Below are 24,847 nucleotides of genomic sequence, written 5' to 3' on the forward strand. Positions count from 1 at the left end.
ATGGAAGAGCTTGAAGCCAAAGTAGATAGCGAGGAGTACGATATAGTTGCAGTGAGTGAGACATGGTTTATGGAGGAGAGTTACTGGAGGATGGGATTAGAAGGCTACAAGGTCTATCAATGTGATAGGAAGGAGAGAATAGGAGGAGGAGTAGCAATCTGGGTAAAGGACAGCATTGCATCAAAAGAAATGGGTGACATTAAGGAGGGAATAAATGTTGAGGATTCTGTGTGGGTAGAGATTAGAAATTGTAAGAACAGTAAGATACTGGTAAGATGCTTTTATTGGGCTCCGGGTGGGAAGGAAGAGGAGGAAGGAGTACATGAAGAGTTCAAAAGGGCATGTGGTAAGGACAGAGTATTGATTATGGGGGATTTTAACTTGCCAGGGACAGATTGGGTCCAAGAACAGGGAAAGGGCAGAGCAGACGAGGATTGCCTAGTTTTATTCCAAGATTGCTTTTTAACCCAGTTTGTCGATAAACCCATGAGGGGGAGTGCAGTGTTCGACCTTTTAAGTAATGATCCCAATATGGTGGAGGTTGGGGAGCATTTCGGAGCATGTGACCATGACATTTTGTGTGCAAAGATTCTGTTGAGGGTTTGAGTTCAGGATAGTAGGGTAAGGCTAGATTTCAGCAAGACAAACGTTGAGGGTATGAGGAGAGAGTTGGGTGATGTAGATTGGGGGACTCCAACAACAGGACAATCAGCATCAGAAAAATGGGAAACCTTCAAGAACCAAATGTGTCGAGTGCAGAGTAAGTACATTCCAATGAGGTGTAAAACTAGAAGTACAAAGAGACCAGGGTGGTTGAGTAGTGAGATAAGGAACTCTATTAAGGAGAAGCAAAAGGCATTTATTAGGTTTACAATAACAGAACTGGAGTTAGATTTATATCACTATCGGAGTAAACAGAGGCAATTGAAGAAAATAACTCGGCAAGCCAAAAGAGAGTTTGAGAAGGACATGGCTAAGAATATTAAACATAATAGCAAGGCTTTCTTTCAGTATATCAGGAGAAAAGAACAGGTTGGAACCAGTTTGGGCCCATTGAGGAATATCACTGGGAGAGTGGTTCGTGATGAAAGTGAGATGGCAGGCTTATTAAACAGGTATTTTTCTTCAACTTTTACACAAAAAGTCAGGAGAATTGCCAATAGCTGAGAATATCTATCAAGGAGGTGAGAAAGGGCTTTTACAGAAGATCCAGGTTGGTTTGGAGGAAGTAACGGAACAGCTAGGTAATCTAAGAGTAGATAAGGCTCTGGGTCCAGATTATATGCAACCGAGAGTATTGATGGAGGTGGCTGAGCAGGAAAGCGAGATGTTAACGGATATTTTCAATACCTCACTGGAGTCAGGACAGGTACCGGAGGATTGGAGAGTAACAAATGTAACACCATTATTTAAGAAAGGATCCAGAGAAGAATTGTGAAACTATAGACCTTTTAGTTTGACTTCAGTCGTGGGGAAGATGTTGGAGACATTAATTAAAGACCAGATGAAGAATCATTTCAATAAATACAAACTAATTAAAGGTCGTCAGCATGGGGTTTACCAAAGGTAGTTCCTGTTTAACAAATCTTTTAGAGTTCGATGAAGCAGTGTCTGATTGGGTGGATGAGGGAAAGGCAGTGGACATCGTATATCTAGACTTTAAGAAGGCATTTGATAAGGTCCCACATCGGAGGTTGTTAGTCAAAGTGAGGGCTTGTGGAGTGGGTGGTCAGGTAGCTAATTGGATTGGAAACTGGCTTAGTGATATAGTTAGCAAAGAGTGGCTGGAGGATGTAAGTAGCGGGGTAACTCAGGGATCAGTACTCGGACCATTGCTATTCGATATTTACATCGACGATTTAGACAATGGGGTAAAGAGTAAGCTTTCCAAATTTGCGGATGACACAAAGCTTGGAGGTGAGGTGGATAGCAGAGGGGGTGGTGAACAGATGCAAGAGAGTTTTGATACTTGTATAGATTGGGCAAAAGATTGGCAGATGGAATTTCACCGAAGCAAGTGTAAGGTGTTGGGGATGGGAAAGGGCAATGGAAATAGAGATTACAGGATGCAAGGGGTAATTTTGGAGCGTGTCACACAGGAGAAGGATCTGGGGTGGTAATAGATACGGGAGGTGAGCAGGCAGCACAATGCCAGGCAGTTATGGGTAAAGCAAATAGTATTTTCGGTTGTATTCGGAGGGGGATCAATTATAAATCAAAAGAGGAGTCGTCTTACTGCTGATATAATATCTGCTCATGAACGAGCCAAGCAAGCAGAGTCGGCTGCAGAGAGAGCGTCGCCTAACTGCAAATAGAGCGTCACAACGACGCGCGAGACAAGCACAAAACTCACGTTCCAGCTTTCTAGGTCCGGGTTTTGGCAGGACATCAAGGACAGTTGCCACTGATGCTAGAAACATTGAGTGGCTCAAGGGCGCCTTCAACTATGACCTCTCTGAGGATTACGGCAGCATAAAGCCTTTCTTCCATAAATCTGAGGAATAAAAGAAGCCTTCCTAATTTTCTCCATACAACTAATGCCTCAGTCTAACTAGCGTGAGGAAAATAGGGCAAATTTCCCGGGTATTACCGGGTACTTCAGCTAGTATCTTAATAAAGCTACGGATAATGTCAATGCATATGACAGGATAGGGTGCATGGATGACACGGGTATATGGGTCATAATAGCAGTGGGCCATAATAGTAGCTTGTTCAGTTATTTTTGTTCAGAATGAGCGCACGAGGCAAGACTGCACTCTATGAGTGCCATTGTAGTTGCGCATCACTTTCTGCGAAAAGTTCTCCCCTCCCCCCCATCAACAATAAATTGCTTCACTGTCTCTGTTCCCTTATTATTTGATGAGTCATTCATCTGTTGTTCACAAGTTGCACCTTGTGTTTCAGGAAATTATCAATGTGGTTACTCAAACAGCTACAAAATATCTTTGGCGGATTTGAAAAAGATGGATGACTTCCAGGTACGACACATCTCTCTTTTGCTTTCAATCTGGCTGAGTTTGTCATTCTAAACTGAGCACTTTGCTGATGATCTTGTAATCCAGGGTTCAAATCACATGTACTACAGTATGTTGATGTCCACCATTTCCTAATTAATGTGTAATTCACGTAATAGTGTACACTGATCTTAGCTATGGTCTTTATCATGATTGTATGTGAAATTTGCCATACCTGAGCGAGCCATGGACACTTATTTTAATGCCTCCACTGACGAAGTCGCCAGAGGCATTGTTTTCTGGTTGTCCATCCGTGATTCCCTTTTATGTTAATTTTCTTTGCAATGCTTCTCCGAATGACATTAAATTCCCACTATAGGTGTGACTACTCATGTACAATGTTTTAATGATAAGTATGACATCATCGGTCATGTGGTATGGCTGCCATGTTGGAAAATGGAAAAAACTTTGGACCTCTATCTCCAAAACCGTTCCATGAAAGAGTTGAAACTTGGCATGTACTCCTCCCGATGGGGAAAAAGTGGTTAACCATGACATTATTGGTGAAGTGGTAGCCCAGCCATAATGCAACAAGTAAAACGCTTTATCCGATCAGTATGAACATTTTTGAGGGTCGTCTGGGGATATATGTCTGGTGTTGGCTTAATGGTTAGGCTGGTGGGCTTCGGATCCGAGGGTCCTGAGTTCATATCCTGCTTGGCTGTTGAATTGATACCAGATGGGGTTAACACGGCCTGTCATCCTTCCGAGGTCGGCAGAATGAGTACCAGCTTGCTGGGGTGATTGAGCCATTCGAGTATCCTGCGTCGGCGTGGCGAGCCATCCAGGATTGTGCCCAATAGTCCAGGAGACTGCTTAGGTAGCACCAACGCTCTGCACAGAGTATGGTCACAGAGCACAGAGTATGGTATGATAATGAATTAATCAGCCAGCAAAAGATATGGTGTGATAGTCCATAGCGTGGCCATTGATTATTCGTCAGTGGAAACGGTTTACGATTTCAAGTCATCACCCGAAGGGCAGGTAAGTCTGTGAGGAAAGAGCCTCTCACCAATCCGCTCACAATTGACTCACTGAAAAAGGGTGAAGGTAATCCAACTTAATTGGTCGAGACATTTTACAGGGTCCTATTTGGTGGTCCCAATGTCAAAAAGCATTCAGAAGCTGTTAAACACCGAGCAAATGCCGCCAGTCAAGATGCGCTCTTCATTGTATCAGGGGCCACCATCAAACCTGTCAAGCATATTCTGATCGCCATGGCGCTGAAGTCATGCACCGGAAGTCGCCGTGTATTGACCATCTTGAATCTGCTCGGATACTGTATCAACGACACAGCAACGGAGGAGCTGGAGACCGAATTAGCGTATTCCATTCTCGACAGGAAGCTCAATTGCCCGGATGAAACTGAGGTGGATGAACTGGTGGGTCTGGCGTTTGACAATTACGACGAGGTCATTACATACCCTTTCTGGAGCAAACACATTGCACGATACCATGGGTAACTTTTATCAAACCATTCCCGCCTGGATAAGACGACCCCTTGAAGAAGTGTTTCCAGAGGAGTCGATGCCCACTGTGTCGTCCCACAAACGGCAACCAAGACGAAAAGTAAATGTCCAAAGTGCAGCACTGGAGACATACCAGAAGAAACTCTGCATGGACCGCTTCACGTACGAAAACATGGGTGTATTTAGTCGAGCTGATAAGTCTTAAAACGCTAGAAAGTTGGACTTTATCTGGATGGCTGCACATGCTCTCGAGATGGAAAATATTCCAATGTGGGCCAGCTTCATGGTTCGTTTCTATGTTGACCACCTCCCTAAACAACGTGTCCTCGACATGAAAAACGTTCCGGAGCTGCCTACGAGCAAAGATATTGTTACGGTTGTGGAAATTCACAGAACACCATATAGGTGCTTGGTTCAGTTATTCCGGTAAAGGCCCGGTCACACCTTGACGTTTTAGCCAGTGATGGCAACGTGTTAAAATGTATGTAAAACGCTGGCTTACGTTGAACTTTTGATGTTTTTTTTTAAAGATTCGGACGTATTCATAGCGACTTGGTCTTATGTGTAACGCATTGGTAACTACACAGAACGTTTCGTTGTGTTATAGATAACTTATACCAACGAATGCTGAACCTGTTGTCGGCCTACACAACCGATGCCCAACGATAGTCTAACTCAGGCATAGCGCGTTGCACGCATCGCCGACGATGTCATGACGTAGCCTATTAAAAGGCTGACGCACAACGATTCAAATCATAACTGCCGTAGAAATGGAAGGGTCAAAATCGCGGTCACACCTTGGCGTTCTTGCCAGCGTATGCCGACGTTACAAAAAGTGTGTCTAAAACGTTGGGGCACGTCGAATACGGTATGGGTAAGTTTGGTATACGTGAGTAGAACGCTAAATACGCTATCATAAGTCGTAGTAAGTAGAGTACGTCAAGAAATTTTGAACATGTTCAAAATTTTACGACGTACTCGGCGTATGACACACGTTCGCATGCGATGGGGATAAGTTTTACACACGATATGTGGACGCTTACACACGTCCACAAAGGCTACTTATAAGCTACTCATAAGTCGAAACACGTCGCGGTAATGTCTTTTTTACGCGAAACTTATTTCTAACTTATGTTTGACGTGCTTTGAACCAATTCTTTACGTAGTCCCAACACACATCGACGTATGTAGACGTATTCCAATGACGTCTTCCGGTCGACAAAAAAAAAAAAAAAATTAATGTGTTTCTTGCTTACAACTGCCATATAAAGACGTGTTCCCAGCGGTTTTGGGAATTGGTATATAAAAATGGTGTTCATAAAAGGGGAACCCAACAGTGTTTTCGAGTTCCTTTTTGAGTTGATGTCCATGTCAGCAGTAACAGTATCAGTATTAGTATTAGTATTAGTATTAGTATTAGTATTAGTATTAGTAGTAGTTTGTTCATGTGGGTGTGAGGGGGAGGGTGTGGGTTATGATGGATCGTCCTTGCGTCCGCGTGTCCACGGATAGGTTCATAGGCTGCCACTCAACGATTTAAATGGCTGCATCTCCACTATTGAAAGTAGACGCTTGCGCTCAACAATTGGATTTTTTTTTACACTCAACGACTTTGAAATGGTACCACTCAGCTAGTTTCATTGTTTACAATGAACGATTTAAATTGCTGTCACTCGCCTTTGTTTTTTGTTTTTTTTTGTTTTTTTTTTGTTTTTTTTTTGACGCTGGGGTTTGGAAATTTGAAGCGTTTCTTCTGAACGTGTTAAAACGCTCAAACTCGACTATTTTAAATAGACGCTGCCGATAGACAATTGGAATCATAGCCAAGCTAGACATCGAAGTGTGAACATCCTCGTCATGCCGAAGAAAAGTTTGAAGAATGCTGCAAATAAGTGTCCTGGCCGTGGCCGTGGACGCTGACGCAAGGACGATCCATTATACTGACGTCTTTCAGCCTATGAGTAACTTAAAAGTAACGTCTGTCGATGTGTGTCAACGATCGCGTAACGTGCCAACAACACGTTAATCATAGGTTAGAAATAAGTTTCGGGTACGCTAAACATTACCTCGGCGTGTCTCAACTTATGATTAACTTACAAGTAGCATGTGTTGACGTCTGTCAACGATCGCAGACCGTGCCTACAACTTGTGGCCAGCGTAGCGGAACGTCTGAGTCATACGCCGGCATACGTCGTGAAATTTCAAGCATGAAAAAATTTGAGGACAACCGAAAAGTACAACGTTTAAAGCCAACGTACAACGACTTATGGCAACGTACTACGACGTATGCCAGCATGCTCTTAATGTTATCAAAACTTACCCATAACGTATTCAACGTTTGCCAGCGTTTTAGAAAAAAAATTCAAAAATCGGCATACGTTGGCTAAAACGTCAAGGTGTGACCGGACCTTAAGTATGTGTTCAGGTAATTTCCCCACCGTTGTTTCGTGGGATTATTCGTGTGATCAGGGCTGTGATCTTTGAGATATGTTTTTCTTTTGCTGTCTTTATTTTGGGCCAACCACAACAACCACGCCACTATTACAACAACCACCTTGACCACAACGCCAACCACGCCACCATTACAACGACCACCTTCCCCACAATCACCTCCTCCAATACCGCATCTCCACACCACCATTACTACCACCACAAAATGCCAGCCACGCCACCTCAACCACACCACCATAACCACAACTACCACCGCGTTTCCACCTCAGCACATGGTTGCCAGAGGCCTGGCCTTCGTCAAGGGAAAGCAGGCGATCCCCATCCCCCTCCCCACCAATGAATGGCATCTCCGCTGACGAACGCGGTGGATTTCACCCTGCGAGGGACAAGGAGAAAAACCAGAGCAATGAAGCAGGCAACAGTGCGAGCGTCCCCGATTTGGCGGAAAAACGCTTACTTCTGGAAGTTTCCCGCGCGTGCTGGAAGGAGGAGTGGGAGTTGAAAAGGGGCAGGGCTTGATGATAAAAGAGGTGGACGCGAGCGCTGAAGTCATGACCATAGTCGCGGCAGTGGTCGCTCTTGGCGCCATTGTAGGAGAGTCTCTGGAGGTGGCAGAAATGCGAGCGCTGAAGAGAAGGTCTGAGGCATGTGTGTGTGCGGACGCGAAGGCTCGAGGCTCGCTCGCTGGATCGTGCTTGCTGGATCGCTCTGGGCTCTCTGGATTGAAGGCACTTTGAGGGGGTCGGTGGTCGTGGCGGAGTCACTCAGGATCATGTGCGAGTCGCCTCTCTGGGTCGGATCGAGGAGGACTCGAGCTCGAGGATCCACCACCCGGTCACATTTTTCCTTCCTTTCTTTATTTTCTTTTGGGCTTTTGTGTGTGTGTCTGTGGCGCTGTGTCCTTAAGTAAACCTGCTTAAGTGACTGTAGATAATAATAATAATAATAATATAGAAAAGCTGGAGGTCTTTGGTCCTCCTGTCCCCTACCCCCATTCCCCCCATTGCATACTGTTTGTATGTTGCTTCATTGCTTGCGTCGCGTGTATAAATAAATGTGCCTGTCTCAATGTACCTGTCCGTGCGTCTTTTTCACCATTTGAGTTGCCATCGCTGCGTACGGAATATTGGCGGGCATTTTAATAGCCGATAAAGTGATCGGGTCTGGCGAGGTCGGGCGATAAACCACCGCTCGGCAATCGCATACAAAACGAGCTGTGCGTATATGGCTCGTTTTGTACCGGCCTCCGCCAAGGTATAGATCCCTGGCATTCCTGTCTGCGCAAATAATTAGGTATATCGACAATTTGGCGATTGACCCTGAAGTGCGTGGACAGGAGAGTTGGCAGGTCTATGGTGTGATTAAAAACACACCCGTAGCTGAGTTCCAGCGTTTGATCCGGAAGGCTGCGACTGGATTGCCCGTCCATGGGCACACGGCCGCGATTCGGCTAAAAGCGGATGTCCGCGCGCCGAACGGGCGGGAACCACAACACTGGTGTCCAGGAGTGAGATTCGAATCCATCCCGCCTCCACACTAAATTAATGGGAATCGGATCAAAGGTGTGTAGAGCGACCCTCCGTTCCCCCAAATTACGAGCTTTTAAATTTATTCCGATACGCAAAATGGCAGTCCAAGGCGATCGGGAGCAGGGGGTATTAGATATGCGTTTAGAAATGGTAGAATCCATGGTCGAGGACGCCATCGCCATACGGTTTGGTCCCGTACCAGAAGGTTGGGAAATACGGCAATGCAATGTATCTGGTTCTCCTTTTTATTACAACCCCACCACTAATTGTAGTCAGTGGGAGCGGCCTGTGCAGGAACTTTTCCGGCAAACAAACTCGGAGTCGCAAGATGGCGGTGCGGCCGCACCTCAGCGCGGCACGAGGTGTGAGCGGGTTGCTATTGATAGCACAACAAGCCACACGGCGGCGGGGGAAGTGTCCCGCCCACCGGTTCAAACCAAGGGGGAATGGCAGGCGAGGCAGCGCGACGACGCGTACATTGGCGAACTTCAGACACAATTGTCGGATGCCTTGGAGCAGTGGAGGTGTGGTGATAACTGTATAGAGGAATTGCAAATTGAATTGGCCGATGCAGTGGAACGAATTCGGGAGCTGAAAGAGGACTTGGCCAACACAGTCGAGGAACTACATAGGGAAACGACGCAAGTAGATTGGTTGCGTGGGTTTTTGTTACAAAAGGCGAGTGAACTGAATAAAAGAAAAGAGGAGGAGCAAATTAGTCATTCTCGGGATAGGAAGAGCTTGGAGGAAGAATGGGAAAAAAAGCTGGAAGAGGAAAAACGGAAACACAATTTGGAATTGGAACTACTGAAGGAAGAGGTAAGATCAGGCAATCAGATAAGGGAGAGCCTGGATCAGGGGATAGAAAGAGGAGAGAAATACCTGGAGCAAAGGAAGGAAGAATTGTTGGAGAAGTCAAGACAGTTCGAAGAACTACAGGGAGAAATGAGGGAAGTAGAGGGGAGTACCCATGAGTTGGAACATGAGAAGAGCGAACTGACCGAAAGAATAGAGGAAGAGCGAATTAGTAACTCCCGGGATAGAGAGAACTTGGAAGAAGAATGAAAAACAAAGCTGGAAGAGAAAAAACGGAAACACAATTTGGAATTGGAACAACTGAAGGAAGAGGTAAGATCAGGCGATCAGATAAGAGGAAGCTTAGAACAGAAGATAAAAAGAAGGAAGAAGCTCGGAGAGGAAGAATGACTCAAATGGAGCATAGTGTGCGTAAGAGTGCGACGACGACGGTGCCTGACGGTGGACAAAGGCCGAGTGGCGGCCGTAGCTGTTTTGAGCACCGTGCCAGATTCGCACGGCAGCGCGCGTGGGGTCCGTGCTGTGGTACGCATGAGGCCGCCACGTGCGCGTCTGCGCAGGTGAAATCCGGTCCGGAAACGCACGTGGTGGATGTAAGCCGATCCCGCGGACGGACAGAAGCTAGGCTGGATAAATGAATGTGAAACGGATGGGTTCTCCACGCGAGTATGTTTGTAAAGCTCCGCCGAGCAGAGCACGTGTGCTCGCATGGGGAACCCCTCGAAACGCGAGGCTTGCTTTGGGATGCGCAAGGTGACATCGTGGCTGCATGGTTGGAATCCGGGAGGAGGGGAATCCCTGCCGGATGTTACCGTCCGATAAGGGACGAGGTGCGCGAAGCGCGAACAGCTGCCATGACGTCACGGGGAAGGAGCACAGGTTGCGAGTTTCCGCGCTGGTGAGTGCATAAAAAAAGAGAGAAAAGCAAGTCTCGCCGTTTTGGGTGAACAGGATTCCCAGGCAGAGGGTGGAAGAACCCCCTTGTCAGGGGCACAGGATAACAACTAGTTAGGGGGATTGGTTAGCATTAGTTAGACCAGCTTCATGGGGCAGGTACATGTCCTCATGGGGCCCGTGGAATGGATTAGGTAGAGGGTTTTTTTAGTTTAGCTTTCGGATGGGAGATGGAAAAGAGATTTTGGAAGACACGGACAGACTTTGGATGTGGAGAGGGGACGTAGCTTAGCTACGTAGATTAAAAGCATGTGCAATATTGCAAGGGACGACGAGGGAGCACGAGGTAGTTAGGGGATTTAGTGAGTAGAAAGGCAGTGATCAGCGATGTGAGTTGAGAAATGGAATGGAAACATGTTGAGTGAGTGAGGGCCAGCGGGGTGAGTGAATGGAGTGAATGTGGAATGCATGGTGCGATGAGTGATTGGGGGGAGGAGTGATTACCACCCAAGGGACCCTGGGGTCAGAGTAATGTGAGTTAGTGGGTTTGTCAAATTGACAAAATGGAGGTTGTTTTGCTGTTGGTGGGAACGTAGGCTCGAACCCCATTTGGAGGAGTGCAAGAGTCCTGTTGACGGGCTGGGAGCATGGCTGCGAACGGTGAGTATCGCTTCTTGGGTACCCCGGGCACCGGGTTAGTCGGCCGCGGTAGGCCAAGGGTCCAAGAGGGGCCGGGATAGCGTTGTGGGCACGGGTGGGCCCGCATGATGCGGGGCCCGTGGCGCCAATAGCCATGGGGGCAGTGTACTGGGCGCGGGCGACCCTCGGAAAGGGACCCGGGGCACCAACGTGCCACGTGGGCATCGGAGGCGGGCAATGCCAGAGAGGGCAACCCCCTGCGATTTTAGGGAGCTGGTAGGCTCAGAGACAGTTGCAAGGCCCGGGGGTGGCATCATTGGAGAATCGGCAGAGGGTAGTTCCTGCCAAGGGAGCCACACATCCCAGCCATGAGACCGTGCAAAGGCACGAAGGAAAAATAGAGGGCATGGCCCAAAATTGTGAGAACACCATTACAGGTGACGGGAATCTTGGTTGGTAGAACCAGTAGATTAAGCGACAGGCGCTTTTGGAAAGCCCCGGGGTAGTTTAAGGTTAATAAATGTTAGGGTAGTTAGGAGATGAACCCCACCGCACCATCCATCCCTTCGCTCTCGTTGTGGGTCGCTGGACTCACCGTGGTGAAGTAGATCGCTGAGATCTGAGGAGGCCATTCTGAGGCTTGAGTGGGCCTCGGGACAGGACACTAGCTCTCCCTTATTCCTCTCCAGGAAGGGAACGTAGGGGTTGGGAGTAGGCTAGGATGACGGTAGGTTAGCCGGACAGAGACAATAAAGGGGGTTCGGGAGACGATTTATAATAAGGGAAATAAAAATAAAATAAAACAAAAAAATAAGATGGGGCTAAATTTGTTTTGCAAATTAAGGGAGTGGGTATGAACAGAGATAGGCAAAGGCGATAGGTTGGGAGGGAGACAGTAGGGTAGGTCCGAGCCCACCTTCAGACCGGTCGGCACCACCGCACTCCCTCCACACACCTCCAGAACGAGACAAGTGGCCGGCCAGCTTCACCTACCGGCCTGGTTGTTTTTGCTACAACGGCCTGTGCCGGCCTTGCCATGCCTAGTCTGCCTCCCTCTGCCTTGACCCCATGCCTGCTAACCCTTATTTGCATTTACCCCACACCATCCATCACCATGTACGCCAGGATCATCGCACGAGCTGCAGGGACTGCCCTGTAGGCAGCCGCACCACGGGACTGCATTGGTGCAGCCCGTGCACCGTTTTGTGTTCACTGCGCTCATTTCAAGGGGGAGGCCTAAGACTGCATTGGGCAGCCAGCTACATTCCCTGTACAACACTTGCATTTGTTCCATGAGCCAGAGACTGCATTTGAGCAGCCTGGCTCGCTGCTTCAAAAATGGCCTGTGGGATAGCGCATAGCCTCCGGGTTGGGGTGAGTTGCCTTCAGCAGCTGAAGAAACAAATATAAAAAAGGAAGAACGTACCAGAAGGGGGTTGTTTTGAACATGGCCCCGAAGACGTCTTGCCTTTAAGCTGCTGAGCTCTCATCCACCTGAAAAACCGTTGACATTGCTATGTGCCTTCTTTTTCCCACAGAGTCCATCAGTCCTGGGCCATGGTTTCATGCAGAATTCATAAGGTTAAGTGTAAGTTAAGGGTAAGTTGTACATGAGTTTTACCCCCCCCCACCCTGCATGTTTGTCTTGGCGCCGGCAATTTTAGTTAAGTCATCCGTATGAGTGAGTTTGTTTAGTTAGTTACTCAGCCCTTAGGCTATTTATTTTTGGGACACGGATACATCAAATGTCGCAATCAGGGATCCGAAGGTAAATCGTATTTGGGGAAACTTACACATGAAGGCACATGGAAATTCGACGACTCAGAACGAGTCTGTAAAAAGGGGTCGGGGTAGTGTTACGGTTGTGGAAATTCATGGAACACCATATAGGTCCTTCGTTCAGTTATTCCGGTAAGTATGTGTTCAGGTAATTTCCCCACCGTTGGGTAGCGGGAATTATTCGTGTAATCAGGGCTGTGATCTTTGAGATAGTGTTTTTCTTTTGCTGTCTTTATTTTGGGCCAACCACAACAACCACCTTGACCACAACGCCAACCACGCCACCATTACAACGACCACCTTCCCCACAATCACCTCCTCCAAAACCGCATCTCCACACCACCATTACTACCACGACAAAACGCCAGCCACGCCACCTCAACCACACCACCATGAGCACAACCACCACTGCGTTCCACCTCAGCACATGGTTGCCAGAGGCCTGGCCTTCGTCGAGGGAAAGCAGGCGATCCCCGTCCCCCTCCCCACCAACGAATTGTATCTCCGCTGACGAACGCGGTGGATTTCACCCTGCGAGGGACAAGGAGAAAAACCAGAGCAAAGAAGCAGGCAACAGTGCGAGCGTCCCCGATTTGGCGGGAAAACGCTTCCTTCTGGAAGTTTCCCGCGTGTGCTGGAAGGAGGGGTGGGAGTTGAAAGGGGGCAGGGCTTGGTGATAAAAGAGGTGGAACGCGAGCGCTGAAGTCGTGACCGTAGTCGCGGCAGTGGTCGCTCTTGGCGCCATTGTAGGAGAGTCTCTGGAGGTGGCAGAAACGCGAGCGCTGAAGAGAAGGTCTGAGGTGTGTGTGTGTGCGTACGCTAAGGCTCGAGGCTCGCTGGATCTCGCTCGCTGGATCGTGCTTGCTGGATCGCTCTGGGCTCTCTGGATCGAAGGCACTTTGAGGGGGTCGGTGGTCGTGGCGGAGTCACTCAGGATCGTGTGCGAGTCGTCTCTCTGGGTCGGATCGAGGAGGACTCGAGCTCAAGGATCCACCACCCGGTCACATTTTGCCTTCCTTTCTTTATTTTCTTTTGGGCTTTTGTGTGTGTGTCTGTGGCACCGTGTCCTTAAGTAAACCTGCTTAAGTGACTGTAGATAATAATAATAATAATAGAGAACGGCTGTAGGTCTTTGGTCCTCCTGTCCCCCACCCCCATTCCCCCATTGCATACTGTTTGTATATTGCTTCCTTGTTTGTGTCACGTGTATCAATAAATGTACCTGTCTCAATGTACCTGTTTTTGCGTCTTTTTCACCATTTGAGTTGCCATTGCTGCGTACGGAATATTTGCGGGCTTTTTAATGGCCGATAAAGTGATCGGGTCCGGCGAGGTCGGGCGATAAACCCCCGCTCGGCAATCGCATACAAAGCGAGCTGTGCGTAAGTGGCTCGTTTTGCACCGGCCTCCGCCGAGGTATAGATCCCCGGCATTCCTGTCTGCGCAAATAATTAGGTATATCGACAATTCGGCGATTGACCTTGTAGTGCCTGGACAGGAGTGTTGGCAGGTCTATGGTGTGATGAAAAACACACCCGTAGCTGAGTTCCGGCGTTTGATCCGGAAGGCTGCGACTGGATTGCCCGTCCGGTGGGTGTACGGCCGCGATTCGGCTCAAAGCGGCTATCCGCATGCCGAACAGGCAGGAACCACAACAATATCGTTGTCCAGACCCTCAGTGACACAGGGATGCGCTGCTGAGCTCGGGCAGAGGTACGGAGTCCTGACTTATGACTTGGATGTGGCAAAGAATGCTTTGAAAATCCAATCCACTGAAAGTCCAACATTTGATGATGTATTCATTCTGTTCGGTGTTTTCCATATCTCACTATGTCTATTCAGAGCAATAGGAAAGCTCATCAGTGAATCCGGAGGACCACGGCTCCTGGTTGATGCAGACGTCCTTGCATCTGACTCAGTACGTGGCTTCATCGAATGCACCAACTACAACCGCTGCAAACGTCTGCACTCAATGTTTGCCTTAGCCTTGCGCGTTCTTCACTTCAGAGAATTTCTGACCACATACGAGAACTTCGATGCATTGGTTACTCTGATTCATTCCGTGGATATGACCAACGCCCAGTCAATGGACACCATGGCTGAATCTCGGGTCATTAATGCAGTATTCGATGAGTACGGGAAGTTGGTGCAGAGCACACCAGATGGCGAGTTCGGCAAAACCACACAGTTTTGGTTGCAGTACGTTGGCGACGTGGGTTTGTTTCTAATCATGGACAGCTGTCCGCACGAATGACGTTGACCTGTTCATCTGGGTGATTACACAGGTGACTGGTGTCTTCTTTGCCACAAACCACCACTATTACTCAAGATGGATGACGAAATATCAGCTTGATTTGCTGAATATCGAGTTTACACACCCTGGACTGATGGAGATGCTATGGCAAGGGATGTTTTCGTGTCGCAGAACAGAGAACCAGTTCAGCCGACTGCCCATAGACCTGATCCTCGAGCAGACTGTCAATTGTGATGCATCTTCAAGGCAGAAGGGATTGATGGCATCAACCAACGGTTACAGCGGGCGCCTCCAGTGGAGCGTCACGAAAGGGACTCGAGCCGCGCTCATCGGCGCTTTATTCAAAATGGTCGGCATGCTATGAACAAACAAATGCACAGGCGGAACTGTCTGCAAGCTGCATACGGCAAGATAATACCGATCTACAGAAACTGATGAAGAGTATCCAGACATCGGCATACCCATTCAAACTCGATACTCTTGATCTGTTCAACGTCAGTACGGGAAAAAGCGCAACTTCTGAAATCACCGAGTCACTTCTAAATATCGCTAATGAAGGTCGCAAGCGACACATTTCATTCATCCAAGAATGCGCTGAAGACGCTGACAGATTTGAGAAGCCAATCAAGAGAAATCGACTCAAGACATTTTCAAATCGGGGAGCGAAGAACCCAAGGGCGCAAAATCCCATCGTCAGACAGCTTCGGTGCACCAGAGACATGTTCGGCAGAATAGCCATTGTCTCGTCACAAAAGAAAGTCGATCTCGAGTACCTGCTTTCTCACCCTCTGACGCCAGTACCTCTCACAATGTGCAAAACGGACGGAACAATAATGCACACAGAAAAGAGTGCCCTCTTCTCTGTACTTGAACAAAAAGTATCACAGCATGGAAGTCCACCAGCTCTTGATGTGCACGTTATTGACGGTAACTACCAGCTCCGACTCCTCCCACCGTCGCTCCCACCAACTTATGGAGGGTTATCACAATCAATTATTCACGCTGTTGGTGCGTACCCATCCACGAGGGTTGATATCGTCTTTGACACCTATGAACTACCTTGGATTAAAGACTGTGAATGGGAAAGATGCGGCGCTGAAGATGTACGCTACACAATCACTGGCCCAGATCAAATCCTCCCTAAAGATTTGAATAAGGCTCTGAAATCTACGTCATTCAAAAGCCAGCTACCGTGATTCCTTCTGAAAGATTGGGGAGACCAACATCATGCCCATGCGCTCCGTGACAAGGAAGTTTATATTGGAGTTGACGATGTCTGCGCACGCTTCGCTGTGGAGGGCGGACAGATCCATAAGTCTATAGTTGGATAACTATGCAGCAATCATCCTGAAGGAGACACGAGAATCTGCCAGCACCTTATGCACATCAACGAGTCGCGACTGTCCGATCACGATAACGTGGTGATCAGGGCATCGGACACTGATATCCTCGTCATACTCCTCCATCACGTTCCCGAAACGACCCTTGGTGTATGGATGGAAGTTGGCACGTCAGGTCGAGGTGACAGAAGATATGTGAACGTATCCCAGATCGCAGACGATGTGGACCCTTGTTATGCCCCGTGCTCCCTGCATTCCATTCATTCACTGGGTGCGATTGCACTCCAGCCTTCTCACGAAAGGGGAAAAAGCGCCCGCTTGCTATTCTGGAGAAAGATCAACGGTACCAGAAAGTCTTCGCAGAACGAAGTGGAGAAGCGCCCAATGAGACCGTGGTGCATGCCATTGATGACTTCACGTGCTTGTTGTACGGTGCCAAAAAGCCCATGGTGCTGAACAAATACAGACACCATGTATTTGAAATAGCGTACGCTCCCAAGGACCCTGCCAAACCATTCGCAAAAATGAAAGGTGTTGACGCGAGTAGCTTACCACCTTGCGAGGCAGAGGTGAGACAGCAAATTGAAAGAACTGTGTTCGTGGCGAAATACTGGCATGATGCTCACCTTAACAGTGTGACCAAAATACCCAGTAAGGGTTGGGAGTTGATTGACGGCACTTATCGTTTTGTGTGGTTTGAAGGCGATCAACTTCCAGACGATGTTATTCCCGAAAAGCAGAAGGAAGACGATGAAAATAGTGATGGTGATGATGAAAACGAACAGATAGATGAAAGTGCTTTGCTAGAAGATGAGGACGACTTGGATGACATTGATGATAGCGATGACACTGCTTAATGACAGTATACGCTTGTTCTTTTCAAGTATCCGATTTGGGCCCTTTTTCAGCACCTCCTCTAATTTGGGCCCTTCTTGTCTTGACGGGCCAAGGTAATATTTTTCTTGAGCGGTGTTTTTGATGATTTGGACATTATTGGAGTATTCTAAGACCACTTTGGAGTTCATGCTTAAAAGTTTTATGAAAACAAATTGGGGCCCTTTTTGGGGCCTTCTTGTTCAGCCAAGCCTGCGTATTTTTAATACCGATCATTCTTGAGTTGTCTTGATCTTGATCATTCTTGAGTTATTCTTGAGTTGTCATTTCATGATTTCAGTTCAATAAATCGATGATTTCAATTTTCGTTTTTCTCGTGGTCGATAGTTTGATCAAAAGTACAAAAGGGGCCTTTTTCAGGGACCTAAAACCCTTGAAGGCCATGGTGGCCGAACTCAAGAAATGGTTTATTTAGTTTTTCATGCCATGGGCCATCAAAAGACACCTTGAAACCTTTCATGCTCAATACTTTAATTAAACGTCACTGGGCTCTCTAACTATCAAGGTCAAACTTCTACAATCATCAATTTTCAACTGAAAAATCATTTTTCATCCGATTGACCTGAGCTTTGATTAAGATTGTCAATTTTAATCTTGATGAAATGGGCAATTTAATGTATCCATGGCAACCGTTGGAGAGGGGGGTGGATTTTACAAATATCGTGCTCTGCACGACACCTTTTTGTTGTTTGTTGTTTGTTGGTTTGTCTTTGTTTGTTTGTTTGTGTACAGGATATCTCAAAAAGTTGTAGACGGATCCAGATGAAATTTTGTGGACTCGGTTGGGTGTGTGACAAGGGCGAACTGATTAGATTTTGGTGAAGATCCGCGTCCGGATATGACTACGAGAATTTTTTAAGTGATTCTTCACCTTTGAGAGGGAGGGTAAAAACGATGTACAGCATGATATCTCAAAAATGTATTGGGCCCGATATGTTCTCGTGGATCAGGCATTAGGTGGCAGAGGTATGCGCTCTACCGAGTGCCCTTCTAGTTTTTTATGTGTCCGCAGCTGAGGCCTTTTGTTGTCAGCTTGTCGGTGCAGCTCTGGGAAAGTCTGTGTGTGTTGAAGATTTTTGTTACCACAATAAGTTGTGAGCTGCTGAAGGTATTTTAACCAACCTTGGTGCAAGTACAGTATATACTGTGGTACAAAGATGAACGATTGAATTTTGTGTTCAAAGGTCTATGGTTAAGTGAAAGTGACCTTCATTTAAAAATATTTGTTACTTTAACTTAATAACTTGTGAACCACTGAAGGGATTTCAACCATACTTCATAGGAGTATAGGCTACAACACAAAGATGAACTGATTACATTTTGGATTAAAAACATCAAATGTCATGGGGTGTGCCCTTTAATTGAAAATTATTTTATAGCAATAACTTGTGAACCACTGAATGTAAACAACCAAACTTAGCATGTTGCAGACCATAACTCGAGTTTCAAACATGTGATGTTCTCTTATACTTGTGCCTTTTCTCTCGTGCTCTCCCTCTCATGTGACCTTTAAGTTTTCACGTGACCTTTAATTGAGGTGAAACATATCATTGGGATGACATCTAACATGGACAGAGGCATATCCATCGACGCATTCGCGTCAAATTCTATTTTGTAGTTTATGCATCATTCCTTTTCAGTGATTTTAATGCACGTCCTCTATTTAACTGAACAATTGTCCTTGTGTACATTCTTCCATGTTTGGCTTCCAAACATGGAAGAATGTACACAAGGAGGGAATCCAAAAAGATACTGATATTGATCAGCGTTTGTATGTTTATGTTTGAAATTATTTCTTCTGTCTATTTCCTTTTAGGGATACAATGACGATATGCTCAAGACTCTTATGACAGGGACTTACAAGGATAACTTTATGTGAGTATGTCTACATTCTTTGTTTGTTGTTGGTTTTTTTCTTTTTCTTTTGTATACAGCTATCCACCACTTAATGAAGGGGTTGTCTATCATTGCACTCCTTCATTATGCGGGAGCTCATTTTCCATGGTTTCTTATGGGAAAGTTACACTTCGTTTCCGAACCAATTTTTCAGTCAATGAGCGAAGTCATATACTTGGTGTAACGATGGTTTTAGTTGCATGTGACATAATATTATTATTTACCTATTAATAAAGACAGTAACAATAATAAAGTTAATTTAATTGTAACACTTAACCAAAACAATCTTGAGTCCAAGTTTCCATATGGTGGGAAGTGGTAGAGGAGTTGGTTATTTTTTAACACCTTTATTCTGAAAAGTTAATCCCCCCATTTGAAAAGTTAATCGGTGGTAAAACTTATAAAAACTTGTTGCTGTGGAAGTGATGTTGTGCAATCACCAGACCCTGTGACGGCTCCTTCATTGTGGTGAATTGAAGGCCTTCATTAAACGCCGAATAGCCCAAAATGAAACCATTCGTTGTATCAAACATTCGTTAAGCAGAGGATACCTGTACATAGTCGAGGCTTGTGGCAGTTCTCGTGCACTGAATGGATCAGAATGTAACAGGTCAAAAAGAACAGGAGTGAGAGTGAGAGATGGGGGGTGGTGTGGGGGGGGGACACCAACAGTCAGAGTTGAGGGGCAAGATGGAGGGAAACTTTGACAAACAATGGGTGTGGGGGAGAAATGGGGTGCAGGAAAGGAAAAGATCGTTACAGAAGGAAACTTCCAGGAGGAAAAAAACTGGAAGCTTGGATGGAGAAGGGCTTGTGGAGTTATGGGTGGTGGTGTGGTGATGTCAAACATGAGAAAATAATTTCTCATGTCTGATGTTGAAGGCCTCCAACCATCATTGGGAGAGCACAAACAGCATGTCTAGGTTTGACTGTCTCTCTTGCAATTCAAAGTGATGGTCTGAGATCAGAAGATTGTAGAAAAGGAAGGATTTGATGTCACCAGGGATGATGGAGTCCAAGTTCTTGCTGATGATTGGAAGTAAGCTCAGAGTGAAGAGTATCTGTGTTTGCACCATGTTTGTGCAGTGGCCTGCAAAAGTATTCACCATCCCCCCTCCCCCTCCTTCAAAGTTTTCACCTTTTGATGTCACCTGAACTTATTTCATGATTCTTTCAAATCAAACTTCTTATATGGAGTTTTCACAAACAACTCCAAAGTGATAAAGCCAAAAAAAAATGCACATAAAATGTGACTAAGTTTGATTAATGGAGAAAATCAGATTATTCTCAGTTGCATAAGTATTCAACTCCTTTTGCCTAATTAACCCCATATCACTTCAGGAGCAAATTATTTGTTTGAAAAGTTACAAAATAAGTAATCGGTTTCATCTGTATGTAATCAGTCGTTTAACTTAAAGAGCATGTTTTGGGTCGCTGATGACCGCGTGATTCGAAGGTTGTAATCACATTAATAATCGTTGGGCAATTATTTTCTTGCATTTGAAACTCAAAATATGCTAAAATTAACTTTTGAGTCAAAACTTTTGTCAGTGATCGAAAAAAGACCGGAATTTACCGAAGATGCTATGACGTCACGTTCTCCGAAAACTTCGTGAACATTCGGAAACAGCGTGCGAACAATGGCGAGATGCGAATCAGAGAGTGATTTCAATGGCGATGAAATTGAGTGTTTTCATTCCGATATTGCCGAGGATGATGGGAATTTATACTATGGAGTTTCTGGCCCTGAGCCATATAAATTTGAGCCACTTGCAAGTGCCAGAAAACGACCTAATTTGTGTACAAGTGGCAGGACTGACTGCTCGGCAGTTCACACTGACAGACTCCACCAGACAGATTGGTTTGTAGATTTTCATTTTCTTGTTCGATGCATAAAATAATGTAAAGTTTGATTCGTCTGTGACTTGATATAATAATTTTTTTTAACCCTCGAGGAGCCTGGTGTTGGCTCAGTGGTTAGGGTGGTGGCTTGGGATCCTAGGGTCCTGAGTTCAAGCCCTGTCAGCCGTTGAATTAATACACCAGACTCAGCCTGTCATCCTTCCGAGGTCGGCGAAATGAGTACCAGTTCCAGTGTGTGTACTGGTAGAGGGGTACTGCATCGGCGACACAGTCGCGCTTCAAGAAATGATAGCTACCCCGGCAGCTAAGCTGCCATACGACCACCACCAACCCTCTAGTCCACTGGTTTTCAAACTTTTTTTTAGTGGTGACCCAATTTCAGAACCTCTCTACATCGCCTGACCCAAAAGATTCAAAACCCAATTCATAATATATAAGATAAGATTTCATATGACACAAGAACATTTACTGTTTACTTTATTCACCATCGTCATGTTTTCATAGACGAGTAAACGGAGAATAGCCGACAGTATCCAAATAGTACAGTTGAATGTTTCAGAAGTTTAGTCCGAATGACATTTAGATACATCAGTGAGAAGGATGAGCCTGTTTTTCAGAAGCCAACTTCTCTATTCGTGGAGAAGTAGATGACAATGCCAGGATCATATCATGCTCCATTTCTAGGCGATTTCTGTACTTTGTTTTAATCACCACCATGGTGGAGAACGACTGCTCACAAAAGTATGATGAAGGATATGGCATGAGAACCTTAATGGCGCGCCGTGACAGGGTCAGGTACGACGGCAGCATTTTGCACCAGAATGTCGACAACGAATTCGTCCGTACAAGAGCCTGCTCTCCTGAATCCTGCTGGAGCTGTACAAGCTCTTCCTGTGCTGTATCATCTTCATCAGCAATCGAGTCCAGTGGAGCCGTGAAAGGGTCCCGAACCACAGAAAAGGACTGCACATCGAGCTCAGGGAAATAGTGCTCGAACTGTTCAATGAGCGACCGAAGGTGACGTGCTATCTCCCCAGAAAGACTGTCGAGCTCAATATCATCATACTGGCAGGTCGTTAGATGCTCCACCAGACGGGGGAAAAGGCTGAAGCACTTAACAGCTGCGTTGTCTGATAGTAATTTTAGTCATCAGAAATCCGCTCATTTTGTCGTGAAAAATCATGGGGTTGGCGTCTTTGCCTTGGAGGGAGTGGTTGAGGACATTGAAACGTTCAAAGATGTCAACGAGTTAGCACAGCTCTGACAGCCAAGAGTCTGACTCAAGCAACGCTACCCATGCCGTTTTCCCTTGTGTGCGTAGGAACTCCTTCAGTTCATCTTTGAGCTCGTAAACGCGCAGAAGAAGGTTTCTTCGAGATAACCATCTCACTTGAGTGTGGAATAGTAAATTCTTATGGTCGGCGTCCATCTCCTGGCAGAATAGCTTGATGTGATTCACCATTTTTACGACTAATGAGAGCACGCTCTGCAAGGTTTCTGGCAAAGTACGAGAGGCGAGCGCTTCTCGGTGAATCATGCAGTGTACCATGGAGGTCTGAGGAGCCACCTCAAGCAATTTAGCCTTGAGTCCAGAACGCACTCCTAACATTGCTGGCGCGCCGTCTGTTATAGAACCGAGCAACTTTCCGAAGTCCAGATCATGGTCACGATAAAACTGCTCTACTTTCCCAAAAATGTCCTCGCCTTTGGTCGTGGCCTCCAATGGTTTGATGAGCAGAGGCTCATCGACAGAGTTATCAGCCTTGATGAAGCGGAACCAGACGATGAGTTGCGCGTACGATGCGATATCAGTGGACTCGTCCAACTGTATGGCGTGCCACGGCGATTCCTTGATCTTCTGTATGACCTGAGCTGTTAGGTCCAGACTCGTGTCTTCAATTCTGCGTTGGATGGTGTTGTCAGAGAGGGGTATAACTGCCAGTTTCTTCGCCGCTTCCTCGCCAACCATCAGAGGTACCATGTCCTTTGCACATGGCAGCACGAGTTCTTCCGCAATGGAGTGAGGCTTTTTAGTCTTGGCAACATGGAGCGACACTCGATATGAGACCTCTTATGCCCGATAATTGGTCTGATGGCATGTACCCTCTCTGTCAAGACGCGTATTCTTGAGTGCAAGAAGTTTCCTCTCAAAGAACGCTCTCTCCTTATCCTGATAAGGCGCATGTTTTGTAGTCAAATGCCTCTGCAACTTATTTTGTTTCATAGACTCCGTAGAAAGCACTTCGAAACAAATCACACACTGAGGCCTCTGTGTCCCACTTTTATCCACCACGTAGTAAAATCCAAGGTCCAGAAATTTATCCTGGTAAGAACGTTCTCGAGATTTGCTGGTGGCCTGTGCTGCCATCACAAATAATGTCTCGAGTCGTATGTGGAGACGTGAATAGACGTTAATGATAGAGTCTGAGTCTGAGAGGCCGTGAATCAAACCACTAATTTCCCGCCAAAATGAACCGCCCTTCAGCGAGCCCGCGCATTGGCTGCATCCCATTCCAAGCGTCATGTTACGTCGGTTCCCATACTTTGAACGAACCGTTTATATTACATCCCGGAAAAGCGAACACCGATCGAAAATAGACAATTTTTTTTCGCTGCAAGCGGACGCCCGTGACCCCGCTTGGGGTCGCGCCCCTGGGGTTGAAAAACCAAGCTCTAGTCACTAGAGTCAGAAATAGAATGAATCAATAATGGACCAAATATATTATACACCGTAGCCTTGGTGTTGAAGTCTTTCTGACAGCTGAGCTTGACCCCAGTGAAAGTGAACAGTTAGAACAAACCCCAACTTTCAAGAGCCTGTTGTGGCATATAAATACCAAAACATGTTTAGCCTCATTGGGAAATATTCTACCAAATTTAGAAAAAAAAGTGGAAAATTGATCAATTTTTTACAATTGAAATGAAATAGCCCAATTTGCAGATGCTGTTAAAAAAGTAATTTAATCAACAATAAGTTGATTTGTTGAGAAATTTTTTCATGCTTGTGTTTTTCAGAAAGTTTATTTATGTGTTTTTCCATGTACTCTTTAAGAATACATTTCAAGGTTTTTCTCACTTCAACTCAACAATTGATTCTCTGACAGAGCAGTATCTGGAGAACTTGTCAACCAACAACTCATATTCACAGAGTGGTGATCAGATGTGTTTATGCCTTCGTAATCCTCGCCTGTGAAATGGTCACCACAAATGACAAGTCTATCCAAAGGGTCCTCTTTACCCGTTTTCTTTGGGGGAAAATTCGCCCATTTTGTTTGTACAAATCTTCTCCACTGCCGGCGAATGTTTGATTCCTTCGGGAATCGGTGGGAGTGATTACCCGTTTTCCAGCCATTTTCGCAAAACATGACGACACACGTACGAGGCATGATGTACAAATATCCAAATAACTTTGTTCTGCAATAATTCAAAATAAAAAAAAGGATAATATAGACAGTTGCAAGCTCAAAAAAGCGAAAGAACGGTCCGCTGAACTAGACACTTCTTCAATGAGTGAGTGAGCGTCCGCTTTGTTTTGGAGAATGTGACATCACCATCCATATATGGCACACGGATGTTTTTTTTCAACAGCCTCGAGAAATAACAACTTCGGAGTTAAATTTCATTAATTTTCACAATAGTTAGGTAACCACAATAGTTTGCATCGAACTATTTAATGCACATATAATCATATTGATAAATTTTCAGAACATGTTTGGTGACCCACAACCTGCTCTTTAAAAATTAAGCTCCTTCACTGATCTGATGAGTTTTAAGGTGCAACTCACTTGATCATCCCAAGCCTTCGGACAGCAGCACCACAGGAACCAAAGATCTGCAATGCTCTTTGTCCAAGATGGGGGTAAGGGCTGGGAGGTTGGTGTTCCTCAATCAAAAATATCTCATTGCCTTCACAAAGCTGGCCTCTATGGACAGGTGCGAAGAAAGAAGCTATTTCTGGGGGGGAAAAGATGCATCTAAAAGCTCATATGGAGTTTGTTAAAACTCATAT

General features: G+C 46.1%; 1 protein-coding gene across 2 annotated transcripts in view; it reads left to right on the forward strand.

Annotated features, from left to right (window-relative positions):
• LOC147018342 (uncharacterized) overlaps nucleotides 1-24,847 on the forward strand; it is a 67,845-nt gene that overhangs the window by 12,954 nt on the left and 30,044 nt on the right. For both annotated transcript variants that reach the window (XM_085897912.1, XM_085897911.1), the window contains exons 4-5: nucleotides 2,905-2,978; nucleotides 18,896-18,954. In XM_085897912.1, coding sequence (XP_085754038.1) covers nucleotides 2,905-2,978; nucleotides 18,896-18,954 — 133 coding nt within the window. The remainder of the gene's footprint in view (nucleotides 1-2,904; nucleotides 2,979-18,895; nucleotides 18,955-24,847) is intronic.

The sequence above is a fragment of the Eptatretus burgeri genome, chromosome 10, assembly GCF_056783735.1.
Source record: "Eptatretus burgeri isolate ZD-2024b chromosome 10, Ebu_testis_v1, whole genome shotgun sequence".
Lineage (NCBI taxonomy): Eukaryota > Metazoa > Chordata > Myxini > Myxiniformes > Myxinidae > Eptatretus > Eptatretus burgeri.